General features: G+C 47.0%; 2 protein-coding genes across 3 annotated transcripts in view; both read left to right on the top strand.

The window, feature by feature from the left end:
• Positions 1-16777, top strand: part of LOC118207959 (agrin-like) — a 168128-nt gene extending 151351 nt beyond the window's left edge. The window contains exons 7-15 of the mRNA XM_035382183.1: positions 1561-1572; positions 3336-3452; positions 3787-3982; positions 4742-4829; positions 6035-6058; positions 7853-7885; positions 10498-10722; positions 11276-11379; positions 13820-16777. Coding sequence (XP_035238074.1) covers positions 1561-1572; positions 3336-3452; positions 3787-3982; positions 4742-4829; positions 6035-6058; positions 7853-7885; positions 10498-10722; positions 11276-11379; positions 13820-13977 — 957 coding nt within the window. The 3' untranslated portion in view covers positions 13978-16777. The remainder of the gene's footprint in view (positions 1-1560; positions 1573-3335; positions 3453-3786; positions 3983-4741; positions 4830-6034; positions 6059-7852; positions 7886-10497; positions 10723-11275; positions 11380-13819) is intronic.
• Positions 16778-19182: 2405 nt separating this feature from the next.
• Positions 19183-24241, top strand: part of ptpn11b (protein tyrosine phosphatase non-receptor type 11b) — a 38094-nt gene continuing 33035 nt past the window's right edge. Inside the window, exon 1 of one of the 2 annotated variants that reach the window (XM_035383453.1) lies at positions 19183-19344. In XM_035383453.1, the coding sequence (XP_035239344.1) occupies positions 19331-19344 (14 nt within the window). In that variant the 5' untranslated portion in view covers positions 19183-19330. The remainder of the gene's footprint in view (positions 19345-24241) is intronic. The other variant, XM_035383452.1, reaches the window with a different exon arrangement.

Below are 24241 nucleotides of genomic sequence, written 5' to 3'. Positions count from 1 at the left end.
AACTTCTTTTTGATTGGCTGCAATATGGCGTCCATTTTTAAGCACGTCATGGATCAATCAGTCACCTGTTGCTATGGCGCTCGACTGAGGAACTGTGACAGTATGGCTCACAGAAAACAGTCCAGAACAGATACTACGTGCCCCATGGAATGATAAAAAAAAGAGTAATAGTCTAATGCCAGAAAAAAGAAAAAACATCTAGAGTAGTAGTATTAAAAGCGATGAGAATTAGAACCACAGTGTCCTCTGATATACTGCCCTTTTGATGTGGTTTTTCAAGAGAGTGAAAAACACACTCTGAACACAATTGTGTCCTCATGATTCCGCTTCCTCTTAGCCTAGATTTGTCGAGAAGGCATTATGAATCCCGTCACGACTGTTGCTGTGCTCGTTGAGCACCACGCTGTAATCACGCGGCTAATATCTTCGCGCCCGCGGAACTTAGCAATCTTCCCCCCCCTGTCCCTCAGCGTACGGGACGCGGTGCAGCCGAACGGGCGGTGAGACGAAATTCGGGAAGGCATTAATTAAAGGATGAGATCGGTGCTCGGGCGAGGCAATTAGTGGACGAAGCAGGGAAGCAGTCCGATTGAAAGCGACGTAATAATGCCGCGAGTCTGCGGAAAGTCATATCCGATTAGGCCGAGGGAAAAGGATTCTGGGTAACGGCGCGGGAGGCTCCCAGGTGAAGGCCGCTCGCGCTCGGTCCCGAAGGCGCAGGTGAATTAGCCTCCTTCTTCCCGCGCGTGCCGGCTTAATCGTGTTTCCGTTCCGACGGCGGCGGCGGCGGCTAATCAGATAAAAGCCGGGCGGAGGAAGACAGGAAGCGAATTGTGAGGTGGCAAGTTCGGGAGGTGGCGGGGGGGTGGGGGGTAGTCTCATGGGAAATGAGGCTCTGCTGAGTGTGTTTGACTGTACTGTCACTGAAGTTTCGTTATTTCGATGAGGGAAGGATTGAGTGTTCGTTAAAAAAGGAGCAACTCCCAAAATGAAGGGTGAAGTTGAAGAGAATGATGACAAGAATTTTTTTTTTTGTTCATCAAAAAAGAATCCACCTGAATGCTCCAGACAGCGAATGCTCAGGATAAGATGAGATAGTCTAGTGGCAAACATGTGGTCTTAGTGAACCGGAATTGGTCTTATTATATTACAGTGGTGATCTCTGAAATATTCATACAGCCCTATTTTTAGTAAGAAATTAACTGAATTCTCAAATTATGTGGAAGCATGCTGGGACCATCTAAGAACATTTGTTTTTTCATAATAATAGTTTTTTTATGTTAAAATAATTACAGGCTGATTTGTCGGAACTTACTTCCTAAACTTTTGAGATCTTTGCATGATCTGCTGAACGGTGGCCCTGCCAGTTTTCTCTCTCTCTCTCTGTGTTGCTTGGTTCTTTGTTGTGCGCACAAAACTGCCGGCCTCCTCTTCTCTAACTCTGCTCTCTCTGTCAATGTTTTTCTCTCCCCTCCTCCTCCCCCCCCCTTCTCCCCCACCCCCCCCCCCCCCCCCCCCGGCCTCGTCGTCTCCTCTTTCTGTTTGCTGTCTGGATGTAAGAAATCGCGCAAGGTAAATGGCCACTTTGTCTTGATTGGTCGCTTAGAAATTCCATCCTTTCCAGTGGCCCCCGCCCGCTTGGACCCATCCGCGCCTCTCATCATCTCCGATCCCATCTCTCAGGAAATCAGACGGAAGGACTGACTGACGGACCCTGGGGTTGTTTCATTAGTGTCGGCGCCCTGGTGAAATAGGGGGGGCGTCTGATAAAGAACTCTGCTTGGCTTTCGCCTCAGGCTCAGGGAAAGGAAATGGGGACGAGGGAGAGGGCGGGGTTATCTACTGCGCATCAGATCCCAATAACGCGGCAAATCCTCTTTGTTTGTCCCCATCCGGGAGGCCTTTACGGGCAAGAGATATGGACAGGAGAGACTTGTGGAGAAATGACAAGAAAGGGGGAGGGGGGGAGGGGGGGAGGGGGTGCAAAAGCCAAACAGAGTTGTACTTTTGTGTGTCCGTCTGCGTCCACGGCAACCCCACCTCCGCCGTCACTCATCTGCACGCCGCCGCGCGGAAAGTGCCGCTCACCCACTCCACCCACCCCACCCGTCTCCTCCAATCTGCAGCTGCTGGGAACGCTCGCGCCCGTCCGTCCGTACAGCCCTCTCCTGGGGGGGCTGGGGGCTGGGGTCCACGCACAGGAGGAAGCAGCAGGCATGAAATATAGACTCTGCCCTGTCGCCATGGCGCCCCGGACCAGGGCCGGACCTGCTTTAAGCCCCACCCCCCCCCCCCCCCCCCAGCCATGGTCATCTAAGGCTTTGTGTGTATCCACACTCAGCCTTTGTGTGGGGGGGTGGGGGGTGGGTGGAGTAGGGGGAGTTGGGGCTGGCGTAAATGATAACGTCAACACCAGTACATTTGGCAGATCTTTTTCCCCAGCAAATTAGGCTGCGCTCCTCCTCCAGGCAATTACTGCCCTACATAAAATAAAGACTCTTCGTTTTTTTTTTTGTTTTGTTTTTTTAATAAGCGCGGGGGGTGGGGGGGCGCCTTCCGCTCCAAAGTCCTTACGCGACGAAAGCGGTTCCCGTTGCAGGTTGGAGAACGCTGATTTCATGGTCATCCACGGAGCGGGCGATGTAGCCAATTAAGATTTAGCGCCCTGCGGGACTTCAGAGAGATCTGAGAGGACCAATCACACATCCCCATTATCTCTCATCAGCAAAGCCATCCAGACTTCATAGCTGTTTTTCATTTCCCCGCACTCAAAACACTTTGTTGGTTTTATCGCTTCGCAAATATTTTTGCTTCTCTGAACTACATCGCCGTAGTGCCGACCCTCAGTCTCATCCAGAAAGGGGCCGGTGTCGGTGCAGGCTTTTATTCAAACCAAGCCATTAACGCACCTGATTCTGCTAATGATCCTTTGCAAAGACTCTGGCGGGTTGATTAGTTGAATCTGGCATGTGGCTGCTCAGTTGAAACGAAAAGCCAGCACCCACTACCTGCCCTTTCTGGATGAGATTGTAATGAAATCTTTGACCAATTATATGGAGAGACCCCAGGAAGAAGTTCATGAACTATTTGCTGATGCTGGTGGTGTGTCATGCATCATTATTATAATGAAATTGCTGTTCTGTCAGCTCAGCTAGTCATGTGACTTTGGTCCCCCCCTCCATCCCCCCCCCCCCCCCAGGTAAGGCTGAACAAAATGACTCTGAGGCTATTCGAAGGGTCACGGCTTGTAAAAGGTCTGTGCGTTTCCATGGCGACGATCTCACCCTGCCGTCCTTTTTTTTTTTTTTTTTTCTTTTCTTCTTTCGTGTTCCCAGAACCAGCACACCGCTCTCAACCTGAAGGAGTCCCTGTTTGTGGGCGGAGCCCCGGACTTCAGCAAGCTCGCCAGGGCGGCCTCGCTGAAGGACGGCTTCAAGGGGGCCATACAGAAGGTGGGAGACGAAAACAGGACCGGACGGGGTCTTTTTAAAACGCTCTGTAGATTTTATGTCGCTCTTCTGAGCGAGCACGTTCCAAGGTGAAGCCCTTAGAACTGGCCTTACCGACAAAAATAAAATAGTACTTCTTTTTTAGATGGGGTTGTTTTGCTTATTAAGTTTGCTTATTACGTTGAATTTACCTTTACATATTTCACATGAATATTTGTGCAAGTGAAAACCTTGCAAGAAAAAACTTGAGCAGTAATAATGAGCGGTTTATGTACTGTGTATGTGTGTGTGGTTCTAATGAAGAAGAGGTTCTAACGAGTGGATTTTGTGCTCCCAGATCACTCTCATGGGCACCCCCATCCTCAAACGAGAGAACGCTCTGCGCTCCAGCGACGTGTCCATGTTCCCCCACCACCCCTGCACCCGGGACGTCCCGCACAACATCTGCCAGCACGGGGGCCTCTGCACCCCGATCCTGGACGGCTACGAGTGCGTCTGCCAGCATGGCTTCTCTGGGTCAAACTGTCAAAACGGTAGGGCTGAGAGCCAGCCATGCCCCCCCCCCCCACTCAACCCCCTCATAGACCCTCCCCTACTCAACCCGCCTGTAGATCCTCCCCTACTCAACCCCCTCATAGACCCAGCCCCTACTCAACCCGCCTGTAGATCCTCCCCTACTCAACCCCCTCATAGACCCAGCCCCTACTCAACCCGCCTGTAGATCCTCCCCTACTCAACCCCCTCATAGACCCAGCCCCTACTCAACCCGCCTGTAGATCCTCCCCTACTCAACCCCCTCATAGACCCTCCCCTACTCAACCCCCTCATAGACCCAGCCCCTACTCAACCCGCCTGTAGATCCTCCCCTACTCAACCCCCTCATAGACCCAGCCCCTACTCAACCCACCTGTAGACCCAGCCCCTACTCAACCCGCCTGTAGACCCAGCCCCTACTCAACCCCCCCTGTAGACCCACCCCCCACTCAACCCCCCTGTAGATCCAGCCCCTACTCAACCCGCCTGTAGACCCAGCCCCTACTCAACCCGCCTGTAGACCCAGCCCCTACTCAACCCGCCTGTAGACCCAGCCCCTACTCAACCCCCCTTGTAGACCCACCCCTCCACTCAACTCTCCCTGTAGACCCACCCCCCACTCAACCCCCCCCCCGTAGGCCCACCCCGCTATCATCATACTATGGAAAAGCCGAATGGAATTTTTTTTTTGCTTTTATTTTGATGAAGGACAGATTTTCTAATCGGACAAATGCTCTTCTCCTTTCCTTCCACGTCAGCCATCATTGAGAAGTCCGCGGGAGAGATGGAGTCCATCGCCTTCGACGGCCGGACGTTCATCGAATATCACAACGCCGTCACCAAGAGGTAAGGGGGTGCAGTTGGTCTCCTCCATCTTCTCCGGTCTTTATATGTATCCCTCTTCTATCGAGAGATCTGTATTACTATTCTAAAAGCCCCAGTTTTGATATGGTTGATTTCTCTAGATCTTTCTCCATCTAGATTTAGCTTTCGCAGATTGCCTCTCTTCTCTTCAGCTAATAGCTTGTCCGGATCCCTTGCTGTTTGGCAGTGGGCTGTAGGTCAGGTGTAAATAATCCGTGTTTTTTTTTCCTGCTGAAGGGGAGTGAGTTCACACAACATGATGCTTGTTCAGAAGTCCCACAGAGAGGCGCAGTCTCTCTGAGCATTTACAACGTTCATATCACATCGCTCCTGTTTACTTCCAACGTTAGCAAATCATCACAACGCTACAGTGCAGTTTCACTCGTCTCCCAAATAAGGTCAATAAGTTTGGATTTATTGCTATAGAGGGAGAGCCACTCATTTTAACCCCCAGCATCCTTATTGTATTACAATAGCCAATCAGCTGTCTGAGTAGGGCATTAATGTAATTAATGTTAAGTTACACCAGCTTATTCGTGCCGTATGTTTTCCACCCAGAAACACAGGAAGCGGCACTGCCTGAAGAAAGCCCAAATCAGTCCTTGTTTACACAGTGAGGGGGGGGGGTGGCACCATCAACCATTAATTGCTATTCAAACAGTAGTATTCTGGCTACGTGGTGCTGATAGATTTATAGTCATAATTAGCGGCTGCAGTGCCTACACACTCCATTCGTTATGCCCCGTGTATGTGACCGTTGGTCATCCTCTGAGACAGACTGGTTTTTAATTAAGCAGGAATTACCTCACAAGCAGATTACAGGAAGCAGATGTGACAGATGCAGTATGTCTATTAATATGCTCATTTTTTCCAAATTCCAAAATTTGGTTCCAATTGTCACATCCACGATCATTCTTAAGAGTTATTACCTGAAGTGCTGTGGTTATTGTGTACCGGCTGCTGTATTTGTACGGTGTTTGTAAGGACGCACTCAAACACAGACACACAGTCTTATCGTCCCTCCTATTGTCTCAGTCCCAATGTCTCTGTGTGTGCTCTCATCTGTACGTGGAGCTTTACCCTGTCGGGCACTTGTACCTATGTCCGTCTGTCCGTCCGTCTGTCAGTTTGTCTGTCTCCCGTCTGTCTTATATGAGTGTTTCTGTCGTCTCTTTCCTGCTCTCAAGTCAACTGAACAATGAGCTCCCAGAGTAAGTAAACCTTGAAGGATTCTGGGTATTTTTCAATTCGTTTTTAAATTTTGACTAACAGTAGCTTTTAGTAGTTTTGTTACAACTGTTTTGTTTTTGTTTTTTTAAAACTTCCATTGCATCAGGGCTCAATTGATTTTTGTAAAATTGGGCTTCCCATGTTGTCCTGGTTTTGTATTCATTGTTGAGATTTGTGGGTGTGATTGCTGTAGAAATGCATTGTGGTCCGTTTACTGTACCTCGAGCGCATGCCCGCATGACAGATGAGCATTGTGTTCACGAGTATTTGGAATAAATTTGAAATGTTGACTCTGCATGCGTGACCCCGAAGTTAAGTTACCTTCCAGTAAACCTCTGCATCCTGCGACTGGATGTTGTTAATTGTAATTTGACATGAAGGAACCCAAATTTTTTTGCTAAATTTGTTCCCTTGTTTGCTACTAAAAACAGCGAAAATGTGAAATGTTTCCCACTTTGGAAAGATTTTGGCCTCAGAGGTTTTAATCCTTTTAAGAATATAGAACCCTGTTTAAAAATAAATAAATGTTCATGCCAGTGGTTCGGTGGAAGAAATCGCCCCTTTTCGACATAATTAACTCGGTGAGTAATTTCTGAAAGAAATCAACCAAGCAGATCACTCGATTTACTTAAGAGTCATTCTTTGAGGATCTCTTCGAAGGTTTCTGTCCACATTAAAGCAGTGGTCATGATGTCAAATCTCCGACCATAACTTGGAGTAATTGAGCCCAGGACGGTCGGAGGAAATGACACATTAATCGAGGCCTTTCTCTTATTATAATTAAAAGCGCGTCAGATCGAAACGTCCCTGAGAGTTTTCGGTGCCAGTGTGATAGAGCAGCGGGCATCAATAACACTTAGACTTCGACGCAGGACCCGTTCTCATTCACCGGGGAAGTGCCTGGGGTTTAATGGGTGCCACGTCCTGTATAAATGAAAAAAAGCAGGATTAAAATTAATCTGGGGCTAAGAAAGCTGACCGGCCCTTCTGTACGAGGCCGCCCATCCGTTCAGCATGGTTTGGCTTTTGAGCAAAGGGCTCTCGCAGTTAATGAACTCCTCAGCAGACGTTAGCGCGGCGACGTTAGCGCTGCGGCTGCTCTACCCCGCGATAATATCTTCTAATACCGTTTTTTTTTTAACGCGAACCGAAATTCGTCTTCGTTCCCCGACCAGCGCGGCGTCCCGTGAGTCCAGAATCGATACGCTCGTGTCCCGCGCTCAGAGCGGGGGGCTGATATTTCGCGTTTTTAGCTTTCCTAGTATGATTACTTAACGTTTTTTTTTTTTTTTTTGCTGAACTTGAATTTCTTCACTACTCTTTCAACGTGAGTCAGTCAGATTGTAGTGAGTCAAAAAAAAGGAGCCTTTTTTTTTGCAGCGCCCTAGAAAATGTGCATGGGCACCTAACCGAGCACTCAGCCTGCCCCCGTCCGTTCACCACTGTTGAGCGCGCCTACGAGGTGATTGGTGATATTAGCCCCCCCCCCCCCAGTGATATTAGCCCCCCCCACTTCCCATCTGCATTGGGTGCTTTGCTGCCCCCAATATGGCCAGCCCCCATCCCCGGTGTAGTGAGGTCGAGACAGAGCGGTGCGGGTTCTGATTCTGGAGCACTCCGCGGTGAGTCTGCCCAGTAGAGAGAGGCCTGGGGGGGGTGGGGGGTTGGGGGATTGGGGGGGTTTGGGCGGGGGGGGGGGGGTGCGTACAGTAGGCCGTCCCCTCCTCCCCTGGAGCTTATTGCATGCCCTTCACTTTCTCCCCCTGCTCCCTAAGTCCCGAATCTCTGGAGAACCCATCAGAAGAGAGGTGAGTCCCGTGTGGGCCCCCCCACCCCTCCCACAAAATGGCATGCTGCCCTCATCATCCCCCGACACCCTCCCCAGCCCCAAACCCCGCCCCTCCGAGCACAGGGGTCACAGAGGCGGCAGTATGTCCCAGCGCACTTAGCGCCGCCTCTCATTTGAGTGCAGTCCTCCATCACACCGCTGGTACAGGCCGTTTCCATAATTACCACGGAGTGTAAAAGCCTCCTGCAATGCAGTGGTCGGATGGTTGCGCCATACTGCCACCTAGAGGCCGAATTTATATAATCCCTCCAATGGACCTTTGGCCAGCAGTTTCAGCTTGGGGCACTGGGACCGTAACAAAGGTGCGTTAGACCATCAGCACATCCAGCTAGAGCAAATTATACTTTACAGAATCCACCACTAACCAAGAGAGGCTGGAGTGTCTAATAATGGAGTGACTGTGATCTCTATTTTAAAAGTCGTTCTTGTGTATGAGCTTATTTTTGTGTAAAAATAGATGCACACAGTGCTTGAAGGAGTCTTTAAACAAGACTGAACCATTGCGTTCTGGGGCTGCGGGTTATCGGGTATAAGGTGTGCTCCCAAAGTTCTGCCGTCCCAAAAATTGTGGCTGTCTGTGCTGGGAAGGGGTGGGGGGGGGAGGTTGGGGGATCATGGAAAGAGTCCAGTAATCTTTCACTGTGTGTCCTCCAAAGAGATGAAGCACTGAACACGGTTGAATGATTATTCCAGAATCCTTTTTGCTTGTACCGTTAAGGCGATCCCTGGCACCCTTTGATTAGAGTTTAGGCAGGGCATTTAAGACCCCTCTCACGTGGGTTTTCCTGAGGCCCCTAATCTGTTCTCTCACATCCCGCGGCCAGATCGCTTGCCTCTCAGCGGGAAACACATTTGTGGAGGGCTGGGGAGGCTGCGGGGGCTGGGAGGGGGGGGGGGCATCTCTGCACCTTTCTAGAGCTGAATAATTCGAGAAGGCAGCGCACAGCTGGGTGTGCTTGTGACGGCGAAAGCTGGGGGGGGGGGGAGAGACAGAGACAGCGACAGCGACGGCTTGCGGTTTTGACGAAGACGCACAGCGCTCGATTCTGGACTCTTTCTCCTCCGCCAGGTTAAACAACTCTGGCGTAGAATTCCACCGGAGTGCTCACCTGAACAGAATCACAGGTTTTTATTTGCCTCTTAAAGACCAGCCGAACAATTGACTCCGAATAGCAGTTTATTGATCCCTCTCCCTTTAATGCGCTGTCGCTAGCGATGTTCCTTCCTACCTGCCCGTTCTTCACCCCGAGCAGAACTTCAGTTTTTATCTTGGTGGTTTGCTCCTCTCTGGTAGGATGGAGACGAGAGGTGGAGCGGAGCTGGATTAAGGTCCCCCTCTGCGGTGTTATGCTCTCCCTCTCTCTCTCTCTCTCTCTCTGCTCCTGTGTCTCTGCTCATTGCGATTCCTCGGAGTCGTTGTGTGTTTGCGGCGCTCGCTCAGTTCTGTGTTAAGCTCCGCCCCCCTCCACCCCCCCCGCCCCCCCCCCACCCCGTGTCTCGTGCTGTGTTTGTCTCGTGTGTTTGTGCCGTCTTTGTGTCCGTCCGCCATCGCCGTCCTGTTCAGAGCTCCTGTTGAAGTCTACCGTGCCTCAGTGTTGTCCACGGTGTTAACCTGCCTCAACACACACACACACACACACGCACACGCACATACACACACACACATGCACACATACACACAAATACACACCCAGCTCACATGCCCACCCATGCCAAAACCAGCCAACACATGAGATTAGTTTTATGTGTTGGCCATCTCCTGAGTGCTGAAGAGTGAGTATCTGTCAGTGTCCCTGGCGCTGTGCTGCGTTTTCCTCCGGCCCCCAAGTGTGCATAATACTCTGTCCCACTTCACGGGCCCACAACTGTCCCCCCCCCCCCCCCCCACCCCTTATTATATGAACTGGGGAAGCAGCAGCTCACTCCCAAAACCCACAGCCCCCCCATCAGTTCCCCCCTTCGCCGCAGGAGTCCAGGGGCCAAGATCAAACAGCTGAGCGGACCGCGGCAAATATCCGTGGCCCCCCCCCCCCCCCTGCTGCGGAAGAGGAAGTGAACACGAGGCCCTGGGAGGCAGAGCAGGAAGAGAGAGAGCAACACGTCGGGTGTCAGCAGCAGTAGCAGTACCAGCAGCGTCAGCAGCAGCACTGCATAGCGAACTGCCCCCCCCCCACTCACACTCACACTCACGCTCCCCAGCGCCCCCCAGGATACTGCCCAAACCGCTCCCCCTCCCCCCCCGCCCACCACCACCACCATCCTCAGCTTAATCTGACCCGGAAACCTCCGGAAATTACTCTGGAGAAGCTAGAATAGCTTTACGGGTTCATCGTTTTATCAGACATTCCCTGTCCTCAAAGGTACCAGGAGGGGAGGGGGGGGAAGGGGGGGGGGGGGTTAGAGCCAGCTGGGTGCCGTTATATAAAGGGTATCAGGTGACCTCAGCAGGAATGGGGCTTTGTGGGAAAGCGGCACCTGAGCGATGGTGACGCTACTCTTTTCCTCTCACTCTCTCTCTCTCTCTCTCTCTCTCTCTCTCTCTCCCTCCCCCCATCCCCCCCGCGGCCGCAGCGAGAAGGCGCTGCTGGTCAACAAGTTCGAGCTGAGCATCAGGACGGAGGCGACGCACGGCCTGATCCTGTGGAGCGGGAAGGGCGCGGAGCGCTCCGACTACATCGCCCTGGCCGTGGTGGACGGCCGCGTGCAGATGACCTACGACCTGGGCTCCAAGCCCGTGGTGCTGCAGTCGTCCGTGCGCGTCAACACCAACAGCTGGGTCCGCGTCAAAGCCAGCAGGTACCGGCCAGCGAGCCGACCAGCGCCCGGCAGGTCCCGGCAGGTCCCGGCAGGTCCCGGCAGGTCCCGGCAGCGCCGGGCCAGCCCCGTGTTTGAGTTCCCAGCCGGGCTCGCCCCATTAAACTTTACGGACCCTCCCTGTTGCTCTGTTAGCGGGGCGGTTTACGGAAAAGCTCCTAAAGTTTTAAAGAACTCCTCCTGTGCTTAAACATGAACGTAAAACTCAAGCAGCCGCTAATGGCCACAGCGGCGAGTCTGGGAGACTTGTTTATTTTAATCACTGCTGCAGGTGCATTATTCAGTTTCGGGTTGGAAAGCCGGTGTATGGTTTTGTTCTAATTGCATCTCATTTCCATTGCCTCTCTCTCTACCCCCCTCTCTCTCTCTCCCTATCTCTCTCTCTCCCTCCCTCTTCTCTCTCTCTTTCTACCTATCTCTCTCTCTTGCTCTCTCTCTCTCTCTCTCTCCCTCGCTCTTCTCTCTCTCTTTCTACCTCCCCCCCTCTCTCTCCCAACTCTTTCTCTCTCTCTCTCTCTCTCTCTCTCTCTCGCAGGGCTCTGAGAGATGGTTCCTTGCAGGTCGGTAATGAGGCAGCCGTCACTGGTTCGTCACCCCTTGCAGCCACACAGCTGGACACAGACGGGGCCCTCTGGTTGGGTAAGCCCCTTTTCAGCATCCCCCCCCACTCTGCACCGCCTCTTCAAACCCCCCCCCCCCCCCCCCCCACACCCAAATTTACCTGCAGTCACATCTGTCCCTGTCACACCATTGGCTACTGATCCGCTGACTCATGGTGCAGGGCAGGTGACTCAGCCCCTCCGTCACACTGATTTAAATCATGTGACTTCGTAACGACCAATGGGAGCACTTCGATAGAATAGGCACCCTTAAAGAGCAAACTTTCTGCAACATTTAAGAGATAATATTGATTCCACTCAGATGCAATTAAAGATAATTAAGCCAACGCGGTCTCTCAGAAAGACAAAGGCGCAGGCTGTTATCTCACCGATTGCCTTCTGAGTCACTTCTCAACATGCCTTTGTGAAAGGTACAGCTTGATAAGCGAGGCCTAATGGATTGTCGCATCGATTAAAAGCTAAACGAAGCAAAAAGTTTGTGACCGGCCTTGTTAAATGTGTGCATGCGCACGTGTGTGTGTGTGTGCGCACGTGAGTGTGTGTGTGTGAGTGTGTGAGCATGTGGGTGTGAGTGCGAGTATGTGCGTGTGTGTGTGCGTGTGTGTGCGTGCATATATATGAGTGTGCGTGTGTTTGTGCATGTGTGTGTGCACCTGCATGTGTGCGTGCGTGTGTGTACATGTGAGTGTGTCCGTGCGTGTGTGTGTGTGTATGTGTGTGCTTGTGTCTGTGCGAGTGTGTGTGTGTGCATGTGTGAGTGTGTGCATGCGAGTGTGTGTGTGTGTGTGTGTGTGAGTATGTGCATGCGAGTGTGTGTGTGTGTGTGTGTGTGTGTGAGATGGTGGAATGAGCACATGTTGACTGGACCGCACAGTGAGGATAGGCACTGAAAATTGGGTTGCCAGATTTAGAATTTTTCAAAACTGGACAACATGCACAGCTGGCAGCATAATTGCAAACGAGGTTGGGAGCTGTTGAAACTGACATCGGGGGGCCGGAATCATGTCCCCGTGAAACTGACGTGTGACCTGGAGCACCGTCTGGAAAGTCATTCAAATGCAGATTAATAATAATAATAATAATAATAATTCATCATAATAAACTCGCAGTTAATTTTTTCAGAAATTACGGACCTGTACAAATAATATGAAAACCGGACATTCCGTTTGAAAACCGGAGATCTGGCAACCCTAGCCGCGAAGCTGCTGCCCTGCTGGAACAGGTGCAGCCGGTTCCCCGCGGCTAGAATACATTATCCTGGAGGAGCGCTCGTTTCGACAGCCACTTCTGTCAATGGCCTCTTCATATCTCATTATTTATTTACGTGTTCCGCTCTGACCCCCCTGCTCAAATGAGCCCTGCCGCTCCCAGAGTCCCCGGCACGCGTCCCCCATTAAGGGAGAGAGAGAGCGAGGATGAAAAGGACGAGAACACGAGCTGTCTGTGCCCGATTTCAGAAGAGAAAAAACATCCACACGCTGCAGGAGAGAGATCATTTAAAATTATTTTACAATGATAAAAACGAACTTAATTATTATTATTTCCATATTATTATTCATTGAATTGTATTATTATTTAACATAATATTTATATATGTATGATATAATTTACGATAAATTAACTGTAAATTATAGTTATTTATGCCAACGAAGCAACTTGAATTTGAATTTGCGTCCGAGAGAGAGAAATAAAGGAGAGACAGAGAGAGTGAATGAGAGAGAGTGATTTAGACAGTTGAAATATCCAGTGACAGGGATCTCCGTGTGAGACGCAGTGTTTTGGCGCTCCGTGTGTGTGTGTGTGTGTGTGTGTGTGTGTGTGTGTGAGTGTGTGTGTTGTGTGTGTGTGTGTGCACGTGTGTGTGTGTGTGTGTGTGTCGGAGAGTGGCTCCCAGGAGTAGGGTGGGCGTGAGCGTGTGTCTTTATCGCTTTGTCTGGTGGTAAAAGGAATGGCGCAGCGGCCTGTGCGTGTCCAACGCCTTCCAGCGCCCACAGGCTCAGCCTCAAATTCAACTCTCTTTGGATGGCGATGGCCTAGAGTACTTCTGCTGTCTCCCTGCACCTGTGCGCATGGATTTTTAAACTTTAGCCGCCTTTGTTGTACTCCGACTTGTGTCCCCGGGTATATTCCACAACACCAAAACATTACGCAATCTTTTTTAGATCAGGAGTGGCACGGAACTGAACATTCACAGGCAGAACATTGCAGGGGAGCACTGGAGACAGAGAAGGCAATTGCGTGAGACCTTCATACTGTGCCTAATTACATACTTCAGCTTTTCCCCGACCACCAACCAGGCGCCGACAATGTCGAGGACCGCTGCGAAACGTAGCGAGCCGGGAGAACTTCCCGTCCGACCCGCGGAACCTTAAAAATGTTACGGAATGTTCTGCCTGTCGAACTAGCCGCCAGTGTCCATTTTAAAAAAAAAATTGTTTTCTGCGCTCTGTCGCCCCCAGGTGGCCTGGAGGAATCGTCGGTGGCGCGCAGACTGCCGAAGGCGTACAGCACGGGTTTCGTGGGCTGCGTGAAGGACGTGACCGTGGACGGCGTGGAGCTACACCTGGTGGAGGACGCCTTAAACAATCCCACAATACTACACTGTTCCGCCAAATAGCCTGGAGCCGCCTACCCACCAACCCACCATGTCTACTGCTGTAATTATTTTCTATTTTTGTATACTTTTCATTGCTTTTTGTATTGAAAAATACATTGTTGGGTTTTTTTTTTTGTTTGTTTTGTTTTGTTTTATATATTTTGTTTTGTTTTTTGTTTTTTTCACCCATCCCTCCTGACATGAAATCCTTCTCCAAATGTATAACACATGGTGTCGAGAAACAAACAAAAAAAAAAAACGTCATGTACATTATTTTCGTCGTCTTCAAGAAAACCATGCTCATTACTTGAATTGTGGCGAAAGACATTGGTGCCGGTGTCGTCCATTTTGCCTTCGCCTGGTGCCATAGGTTCTTTCGGCTTCTGTGACCACAGCCTCCACGTACTACACTGTGAGCAGGTGCTGCAGAAGAGATATCAAAACTCCACTTTGAGATCATGCGCTGCAGACTAATGTTTCGACCTCAACTTCGCAGCAAGAAAATAAGGCATCACTTAGTAACAGTCTTAGAAGTGTTTTTTTTGGGATTTGTGTTCCCCAGAGGAAAGGACAAAGAGGTACCTTAGCTGTAGCAGAAGACTGAGCTTTCTTGCAATGGATGCCCCCATGACATACGTACCCACACACCACGTATAGCGATCACGCCCCTCCTATTTATCCGCATAATTTAACTTATAAATATCTATAAATACAGTATATATTTTTATGCGTCTTTTGAATCCAGTGCGTTATAGATCTTTAAAGCTAAAATGGAAACCATTCCAGCAAGAATCTGTTAAAGGAATTACATATCAGAAAATATGCATTCATCTTCTATTCATCATTTTGCAATTAAAAAAAAAAAATGTATTGACTATAATGAAAATACCTGAAACTGTGAACAGGTTACGTGCCGTTTGTTTTAGGAACTTCGTCGCTGATATTTTGCGTGTTATGTTTTACAAATAGGGGGGAAAAAATCAGATACAGTACTGATCACTTGTTGCATGCTGCTCTTAGAATTCATGTTAATTGGGTCTTGATTTTCTTTCTCTGAATAGTGCAGTTTCAAATTGTCTTTTTTTTCTGAGAAAATATGTAACTATGTGGTGGCATACATTTCAAAGGAAACATTGTGTATTTTTAAATATTTGAAATTTATGGCATTTTATCTGCATGCCTGACACCATATTCAAGCAAGGAGACATTGTTTTTCTTATTTCTATTTTTCTTAACGTTTGGTTTTTTATTTTTCATTAAATTGTGCCAAAAGTTATTATACCCTCACACCACAAGGAGGTGCTGTAGCACAGTTTGAAGAGGAAAGAAATGAGAGGAAGAAACTGTGATGTTCAGAACTTCAGAAGGGGAAAAAAAAGAATAGGAATGAGATACTGACAATGTTGGATTGGTCACAGTTGCCACATTTTTTAAAACTGTCCACATTTTTTAAATTTATTTATGAGACATCTGAATTTTAAAAGCACTCTCTTTAGAAGTAAAGTGAGGTTTCACTATAGCTAGACTCCTTGCATCCTCCAATCTGGGCCCTAAAAACAGTGTGAATATAGTCAAACTGATAATGATTACAACACAATAAAATAACAATGCATGGGTTTGTATTGTGGAGATGATGATTTTATAACTTGTATGAATATAAATGCAATGGAATGTGTTCTGTTGGCCCAAAGTGTGCTATATGACTGAAATACGCATTCAGGTTGATTTTCAAAGTAATATTCTAACCGTGAAAGACAAAAAAAAAAAGACACATGCTTGTATGTAGTAGAATCAATGGTCCTGTAAAGGGTATTCATGTTTTATTATGAAGTATATTTTTTATTTCCCCCCCACGAGAGATCATTTTGTACAGCCCAATTTGAAGTGTAAATTAGCAATGTGTAATTGTGGAGGTCTTTTTTTTTTAGTATTATACACTGGAACAAAGTCTAACTTGTCCTGGAGAATACACTTAAGCTTACTCTTACTTTAATGTTTCTATGTCTCAGTGGAGGGGGGAGGGATAAAATATATTTATGTATCTATATTTTGAGTGTTATTGGGGGGGGGGGGGGGTGTTCTCATTTGCCAGTCTAATGTTAGCCAAGGAGCCTGTCACTACCCCGGCACTCACCTGTACACACGTACACTTAAAAAAAATCAGCATTACAGGCTAGAAAATGTAGCTAAACCTAATTTAATTATTTTTTACACATATTTTTTTTTTTGTTTTTTTTGTTTTTTCCTCTCGTTGTGACTGAAATAGCTGTGCATAAATTGACATTTCTATGTGCGTTTTTGAAGGCTATTTGGATCTGATGACAAATCAGCAAAACCACTTGGGTTTGCGAAAAGAACCAGACAAGAATAGAGACAAAACGAGCAACAACAACAAAATAAAAACAATGTCTGGATGAAAAACTAAAGAATTTGCCTTAAAACCTACAGATCACCAGACACGGGCGACAGTTGTGCCCACACATGTCTGTGCTCTTACTTTAGACTGTATATTGGTTTCATTCACATAATGTAAAATAATACATAATGGTAATATTTATGTTAATAATGAATAAGCTCAGAGTGTCTGTGAGGTCACCCTTGTGGACAAAGACAGAATGCCACACTTTTTTTTCTTCTCTCTTCCTAATTTGTGTCTCCCAGTGGATTTCCCTGCCTGGCCTTTGTACATGTAAACTAATAGCGATTGAAACGTACCTGAAGGACAGTGCACAGGACAAATGTGGCATGACATCTCCATTACTAACTTTATTACTTGTGTCTTGTGTTCCAACCACCATGAAATAAAATGTAAAGAAATCCAGCCTTCGTCTTCTTTCCCCCCCCCCACCCCCATCTGTGGCTTCTACCTGATCCCAAATGTTAATATATCCCACACGCCCGTACACACACACATGCCCGCATGCGTGTGCACACACACACGTACACCCATTCCCACATGCACACACACATACACCCACGCCCACATGCACACACACACACGCGCGTGTGTATACACACACACTCAGTGGTCACTTTATTAGGTACACCTATCTAGTACCTTGTTAGGACCTTTGTAGATGCCCTTCTGCACACCACTGCTGTAAACAGCTGTTTTTTCAGTAATTGTGGCCATTAGTTTGAAAGTCTTCCCATTTTCCTCTGACCTCTCTCATTAACAAGATGTTTTCAGCCACAGAACTGCTACTCACTGCATGTTTTTTTTTTGTTTATTGCACCATTTTCTGTAAACTCTAGAGACTGCAGTGGTGTAAAAATCCCACTAGGAAAAACTCTGCCGTTTATCTTTTCCGCCACCCTAGTGCTTCCCCTGCAGAGAGGGGAAAAATGTTCTCCGAAACAAATCGATGAATGACAAATGATGCATCCAGTAGCGTTTGTAAAGTTTGCTGGGTTTCTTATTTCAGTTTATGAGCCAGGTACCAGTCAGACAGACCTATTCTATCAGCCTATAATGCAAACAAATAAAATTAAAAATTTGAGTTCCTACAGAAAACTATAGGAAATGTTTCAGAAGATCATAAAAGTGGGCGTCCACACTAAGTAGCACGGTTGGCAGTAGCCAAGTCATAATAGTATTTAGCTCGGTGAAGGTATAAGACTCTTACGCGTGCTGATACCGAATATAACACAAGTCAATTCCACAATATTTGGTGACTGATGCAATGTTTATTTGCTGTTGCGTTTATTTGTTCCACGCTCAGTTTAGTAGATGGAAGTCGATGCCATAATTCCACAGCTCAAACGCCCACCCCCCCCCCCCCCCCCCCCCCCCCCCAAGCCCTGTTTCAGACAATTGCATAACCCCGCCCCCTGGCAGATTAACCTCTGCTGATTACCAGAGAACCGTGACGTCAATGCATCCGTGAAATCGTTGCGGTGAAGCTCGAGCCATGCGCGCGCTATCACCACATACGCGCGCTCGCTGAGCGGATGCCAAATGAAAATTGGGTTCGCGCTGTTGGGTAAATGTTTTGTAAGGACAAAAAAAAAACAAACAAAAAACAGCCCGTTGTATTTGTACGCATCCACAAACAATGACATATAACAATTACCAAAATAAAATAAAAAATAAAAAAAATGAATGTATAAATAAAATAAACCCTGCACTGGAAATGGCCAACTGCACAGAACGACATGGCCTTAGAAACATCAGTTTGAATTTTCCCTTTATTAAATGTACAGGAACACACAGAATAACATTCACCATTTGACTTCTTCAAATTACTGAAATTATTAATGGGTATGCATGATTCTCATTCCCGAACAGCTCTTCTCCCCTAAGTTGCAAACAATTTTGACAAATTTAAGCAGAATTTCCAAGATCTGCTTATGCAAACTGTGCGTATCTTGCATATGGGACAGGCCGTAACTGATCATACAGCCTTGTCATATAAAGCTATAAGTTATACAGTTATGAATTGTGTTTTCTGTAGATGTCGAGTAAGTGTGCTTTTCGAATGTAACCCAATTTAGGAGCTTCACTGTGCAGTTGTGCGAAGTTCTTAATATTGTGTTCTTACTTGAAGTCAGAGGGTACACATTAATGTTTATATTCTTGTAAAGAATGAATTTGTTGTCCTTTTAATTATTTCTTAGGAAAATCCTGAAAAGTGCCAAACTCTCCGCTCTGGTGTGGGATGTACCCTTTCAACTCTACAGATACGAGGCATGCCCACCCACCTGTAGCATGCCTCCCAACCAGACGTACCACGTGACATGTCATGCCAAGTAGGCTACTTTAAGTACACATCATACAAACGTTTTCAAACGTATGTCAAGGATGTTAAAACCAGTGAGATTGTAGCCTACTCTTAAGTGCGTAACTGTCCACCGAGAGCGCAGCAGCATAAATTACGTGGAACGCACAGTAATTGTTCAGAATATATATTACCTGTTGAAAATGTTGCTGTAATTTTAACAGTGCAATTTATCACTTTGTGCAGGTCAACGTGAAATCTAAACATGTGAACGTTTTGTGCGTAATGCATTGCACATTCGCGCTATCTATTTAAAGTTACCTGACGATTACTTACTGTATCAAGTTCCTGATCAAATCAGCGCTCTGAGCTGTTTGACGCGCAGGTGAAACTTTATCACACACGCCATGCTACTAATTCAAAGTATGCACTTCATCCCGCAAATTTAACACGCCGTCGCGCGCAGTGCTGTCTGTTTAAATTCTCTGCGGTGGACGTTGGAGGCGGGGTCTATGATTGTGGTAGGTTATCGGAGTTGTGCATTGTTCAACACCCGCTCAAACATAAAAGGCGGACTCGGTTGAGAGAGGGGGGAGGACTGTACTTTCTTCCGATTTTCCCCCATCTCAGGAATTTGACAGCTTTGGGAGACTGCAATGACGTCTCGCAGGTAAGTCAGTGAGGTGATTGGATGTGGTCTGTCGAACTTCGAACGTTTTTTACGGACTTAAGCGGAGATCAGACCTGCTCTGTGGACAAGGGTTACTCGAGGCGCGTGTTTTCCAGTGGCGCAAGCTGTTAAAACCAATATTTATACACTCTCTCGCTGCTTTCAAACACACTATCATCTCTAAGAATTACATCGCGTGCATGCTGTGTTTGCTGCGTAATGTGTGTGGGATTTTTTCGTTTGCGATGTTGTCTTATTGATTCTCTTTTGGTCAGTCATACTGCTAGCAGTGGTAGCTATCGAGTATTATGGCATGAATGTCACGCGCGTATACCAGTGACAAGATGCAATTCCCTTTTACTCCGTTTAAGACATTTGATCTGTTAATGGTATGCATGCTGGCTGGTTAGCTGGATGACTGATCTCAGCTGAGCGCGCTGTACACAAACTATGCTGGCTTCCTACCGTTGTTTTGTGGAACTTTGCTGTACACGTGCGGAGTTGTGTTCGTGGTTTTTCTTGGTGTGTGAATTTATGAATGAACCAAATGCAAGACTGGTTCAAAGACCGTTGCGCATATGTATCAGGCCTGCATGACACTTGCAATAATACCATCATTAACTTTGATATAAATTGACCATCTGTGGTTTTTTGAAGCGCACACTCAGCAGTAATATGTTAACAGAACGTGTTTACATCTCCACAGGTTTACGCTTAGAAAAGTAACCCAGTTTTGGTGTTATACAACTTAATGTGAATTGAGTGGAATATAAATACCGTGTGTGATGGTTATTGACGTTGGCTTGTGTCAGCGGCAGGCCTCGTATGTACAATTACATTTTTACTATGTAGTTTTTGTTCGGGGTTAACCACCAGTGATAGATTACATCACTTTGACAGATTACATCAGCCACCGTTCTGTAGACCTTTATGTTGCAAATGATCTGTTTTGCATGTTGGCACTTATCTTCAACATATTGTAGCCATTTTGACTTTACTTTGGGCTTAAGGAAGCATCCTCACAGATATATCAGGCTGGGATATGGTGAAGTGTTTGCTACCCTGATGAAATGTCCACAGAGCATTTTTTGGGGAGGACAAATTAAAAGCACTTAAACTACAGTGTTAGTGTCTGTGACGGTTGGTAATTCAAATCGCCTGATAAACTGCATTCATTATATGCCCTGTAGAGTTTAATGGATAAACATACTAAATGTATAAATCATGGGTATGTCTGTGTGCACTGTGGGGATGGGATCTGTTGGCCAGTGTGCTGGCCAGGGCCTATAAAATGCTGCTGTTTATACAGGTGGCTCTTTTCTGACGGGACCAAACAGCTGAGGGAGAGAGAAGAGGGTGTCTAGTGTGTGTGTGTATGTATGAGTCTATGCATGTCTCTGTGTGTGTGTGTGTGTGTTTGTGTCTATGTTTGTGTGTGTGTGTGTCTGTCTGTCTGTGTGTATCTGTGTGTGTGTGTTCGTCTGTGTGTGTGTGTGTGTTTGTGTCTATGTGTGTTTGTGTCTATGTTTGTCTGTCTGTGTGTGTGTGTGTGTGTGTGTGAATATGTGTGTGCGTGTTACAGCCAGAGAGAGGCTGAAAGAAGATGTGAGAATCTAGATGAGCTTTGGAGTGAGTATGTGTGCCTGTTTTGTGTCGACGTTGTCAAGAAAATATGAGTGTTAGGCCAAAATCAAGTTGACTTCGGGGAACGATACAAGCATACGTGTTTGTAGCTTATGAACTGGTTCTGGTGACAACTCGTAAAATTAATTCACTTTGATCTCAGTTTGAAAGAAAGACGAAGGCCAAGCTTTAATGTGAACCGCAAGTAAATCATAAGCTACATCTGATTGGTCTGAAATCACAGCCTTTGGTGGATAGGGTGCATATCCACCTGTACATGCAGTACAGAGTAATAGCTACTTAGGAGGGAGAATATGGGAAATTTCATATAACATTTTATAGTGGAGACCCTGAAATTTTAAATAGAGTTTCTTGTATTGAGGTGCAGGAAAGGTGTTTATTGTGTGAAAACATTGCAAGAATTCAGAACAAACGGACGGGTTGTGGATTGGTTGAAGGAGAATTGCAGAAGGACGGGTAATAAGAGAGTTGGGAGGGGAAAAACGAGGAGAGCTTGCATGTGATTTCAGTCTAATCCACGCGGAAGTGCTTTAGTTGGAGATGCAAGTCTTAAGAGCCTTTTTGACTTTGACCTTTAATGTTGGGCCCTGGGTCAAAGTCCCAGGGGGGGATTTGGAGAATGGTTGAGACAAAATACACTTGCCAGGTTTCATTAGAATGCTTGACCGTTGGCCTACTTGGTGACTGGAAATCCGACTTACTGTATCAAGGATCCCTGGGACTTTCCACTGCAGTCTGGGACCTTTCAACCTGAAAACCAATCAGCAGGGCTCTTGGGAAGCAGTGAAGATCTCGTTTGTTTTTATTATATTTCATGAAACAAACCAAATCCATGTATAACAGGCAGCTGGAGACTGGAAATCAATTTCTTTGCAGACGCACTGAATGATGGAATCCTGTAAGTAAAGCCCTAAGACATGAACTGCCTCTCAAATTCATCATTGGGGCATAAAAATTGCAATTCTTGCATGAAAGCCAAAAAACAAAAACAAAAAAAACAATTTCTGATGCCAGTGCACCCATGTGAGATGGCTTTGCACCAATGCCTCAGAGCAGGGAGGTTTTGGATGAGGACAGGAGGAGGGGGGTGGGGGTGGAGTGGTGTATCTCAGGACACGAACATGAACAGCACAAACTCAGAGTTCCTCAGGCTGTCGTTCCAGGCAAGCAGGAAGGCCTAATCGGGGGGTTTCAGGCAGGAAGTAGCACTTAAGAGTTTCACTGGGTTAACATGTCAAGGACAGCTCTCACAAACTACTGGAAAATGACTAAAGGTGTTAGCTACTTTCTTCAGTGCACAGTTACCCTGAGAGTGTTTGTCCAGTAAACGGTAACTCCTGACGCACCAATCAGTAGCCAGTACCCACTGTCGTTAGGGAGAATTCCGAAATCTAGGCTTCTAGCCCTGCAGAAACTTGTCTCAAGTAATCTCTACCTAACATAATTATTACCCTGAATATTTCACTTGAATATTGCAAGCCACTTAATCTGGTGTAGTAATGGAAATAAAAAAAGAAGTAGCCTAACGTATGCTTAATTCTTTCATTAAATTCAAAATCGGGGCTTACAGCATACATCCATGAAGTCATGGGTTAAAAATATTTCGTTAGATGCACGCTCTGCTTTAGAATATCTTTACACAGGGCTGGTGGGTGGCTCATCCTGTTAAGGTACCGTTCTAGTGCATGCATGGGCACCGCAGTCTATTCTACTCTGGCCCGTGCCAGTGCCAACTGTGGCCTGCTGCCCTGCTGGATGACACACACAGTTGGCTCTAGCATTGCCCAGGGATGGGGCCGTTGGAATCTGTTCCAGATTGTAATCCTCTGGTTTATGTTCTTCATGCAGTCGAGTGTCCACCAGCCAGAAATATTCATATAGTTATGGTCTGCATAGAGCTAGGAGGGTCAGGACTGCTTAGGACCAGGGGTGTAATCAGGACCTAAAAAATACTGAGGTCAGAAGATTTGGCTGGTTATATGCTCATTTTTCCCTTCAATTTTCTCATTTCATGGAGGATGAATTCTAGGGTGTAAATGCCGTGCATATGGCCCTAGATTAGGCTTTAATTTCAGAAGGTATTAAAGCCCATTCATTCCCCTCCTAAGTGAATTGCAGCTGTTTTTTATCACTAAAGAATTAAATTAAATATTCGGCTTTGGAAGTGGACACGGGAAAAAAAGAAAAAATACTGAGGACGTGACCTCAGTGTCCTCAGTGGCAGTTAGGTCCCTGTCTAGGACCCAGATGGGGACTCACAATCAGGTGTGCTGGTGCAGCCCAGGTAAATGGGATGCTATTTCAGTGGCTGTGACCCATCCCGGCTACCTGTGCCCCACGCGGTCGTATTCATAAACAATACCTGGTGGTCAGTAGTAACCGGAACACGCCGGTCACTTGGACAGCCCCTGCATCTATTGCCTGGTTGAGGGGAGGCCACTTTTAAAATACATGGGTTGGATGCCGGAGGATGAATCATTTAGCTAACAGCCTGAGAGCGGAGTACATGGGAGATGGGCTTTAACAGCATTCACAGATGCACTTAACTAGTGTAGCGACTCCCGTACAGTTAAAGTGTCTGTAGGCAAAATCATTTGAGCGCTGGAACTGGAACTGAAGTATCCTGCGTGTATGAACAGCATGTTCAAAAATCTATTGTACTGATGTACGCGATGCAGTATTGAAAGTTTGCAATCTTGTACATCGTCAAACGGATGGATGGGGTTAAATTTACAGTGCTACATTTAGAAGGATACACATTTGAGTGACCGTAATGATTGTGGGTATGCAGCTGCGTTACTCCGATAGAATTGACAGTAGAATTGTCATTATACGCTTTAAAGGCCAGGCAAAGATTAGATTAGTGAATGCAATGAGGGGATGGGAGGTGGATGGCGGGCGGGGGGGGGGGGGGGGGGGGGGGGTGGTGAGTAGATTGCAGAATGAGAGTGGCTGGTTGGGAGTTTAGCCAAGGATAAATGCTGAGGCTGAAACAAATGCTTCGATTCATCAACTCATCAGATTTTTAAACATCGTTGATTGACAAGATATGAACATCAGTTTCCTGATGGAGCTGGAATTTGGGCTTTAATTGCATGCCCTGGAAATGAGATCTTTAAAACATGCTTAAAATGCTGAACAGCGTCTGACCATTTAATAATTTATTTAAAAATGTCCATTTTTCCCCTCTACCTCACCCTAGTTGGAATTGCTAATTGTGCTTCTCAAGTCACCATTGTGCCATGCCATTGGC

This window comes from Anguilla anguilla, chromosome 11 (genome assembly GCF_013347855.1).
Source record: "Anguilla anguilla isolate fAngAng1 chromosome 11, fAngAng1.pri, whole genome shotgun sequence".
Classification (NCBI taxonomy): Eukaryota; Metazoa; Chordata; class Actinopteri; order Anguilliformes; family Anguillidae; genus Anguilla; species Anguilla anguilla.
The sequence above is the reverse complement of the archived record's forward strand: the minus strand, read 5'-3'. Positions and strand labels throughout refer to the sequence as shown.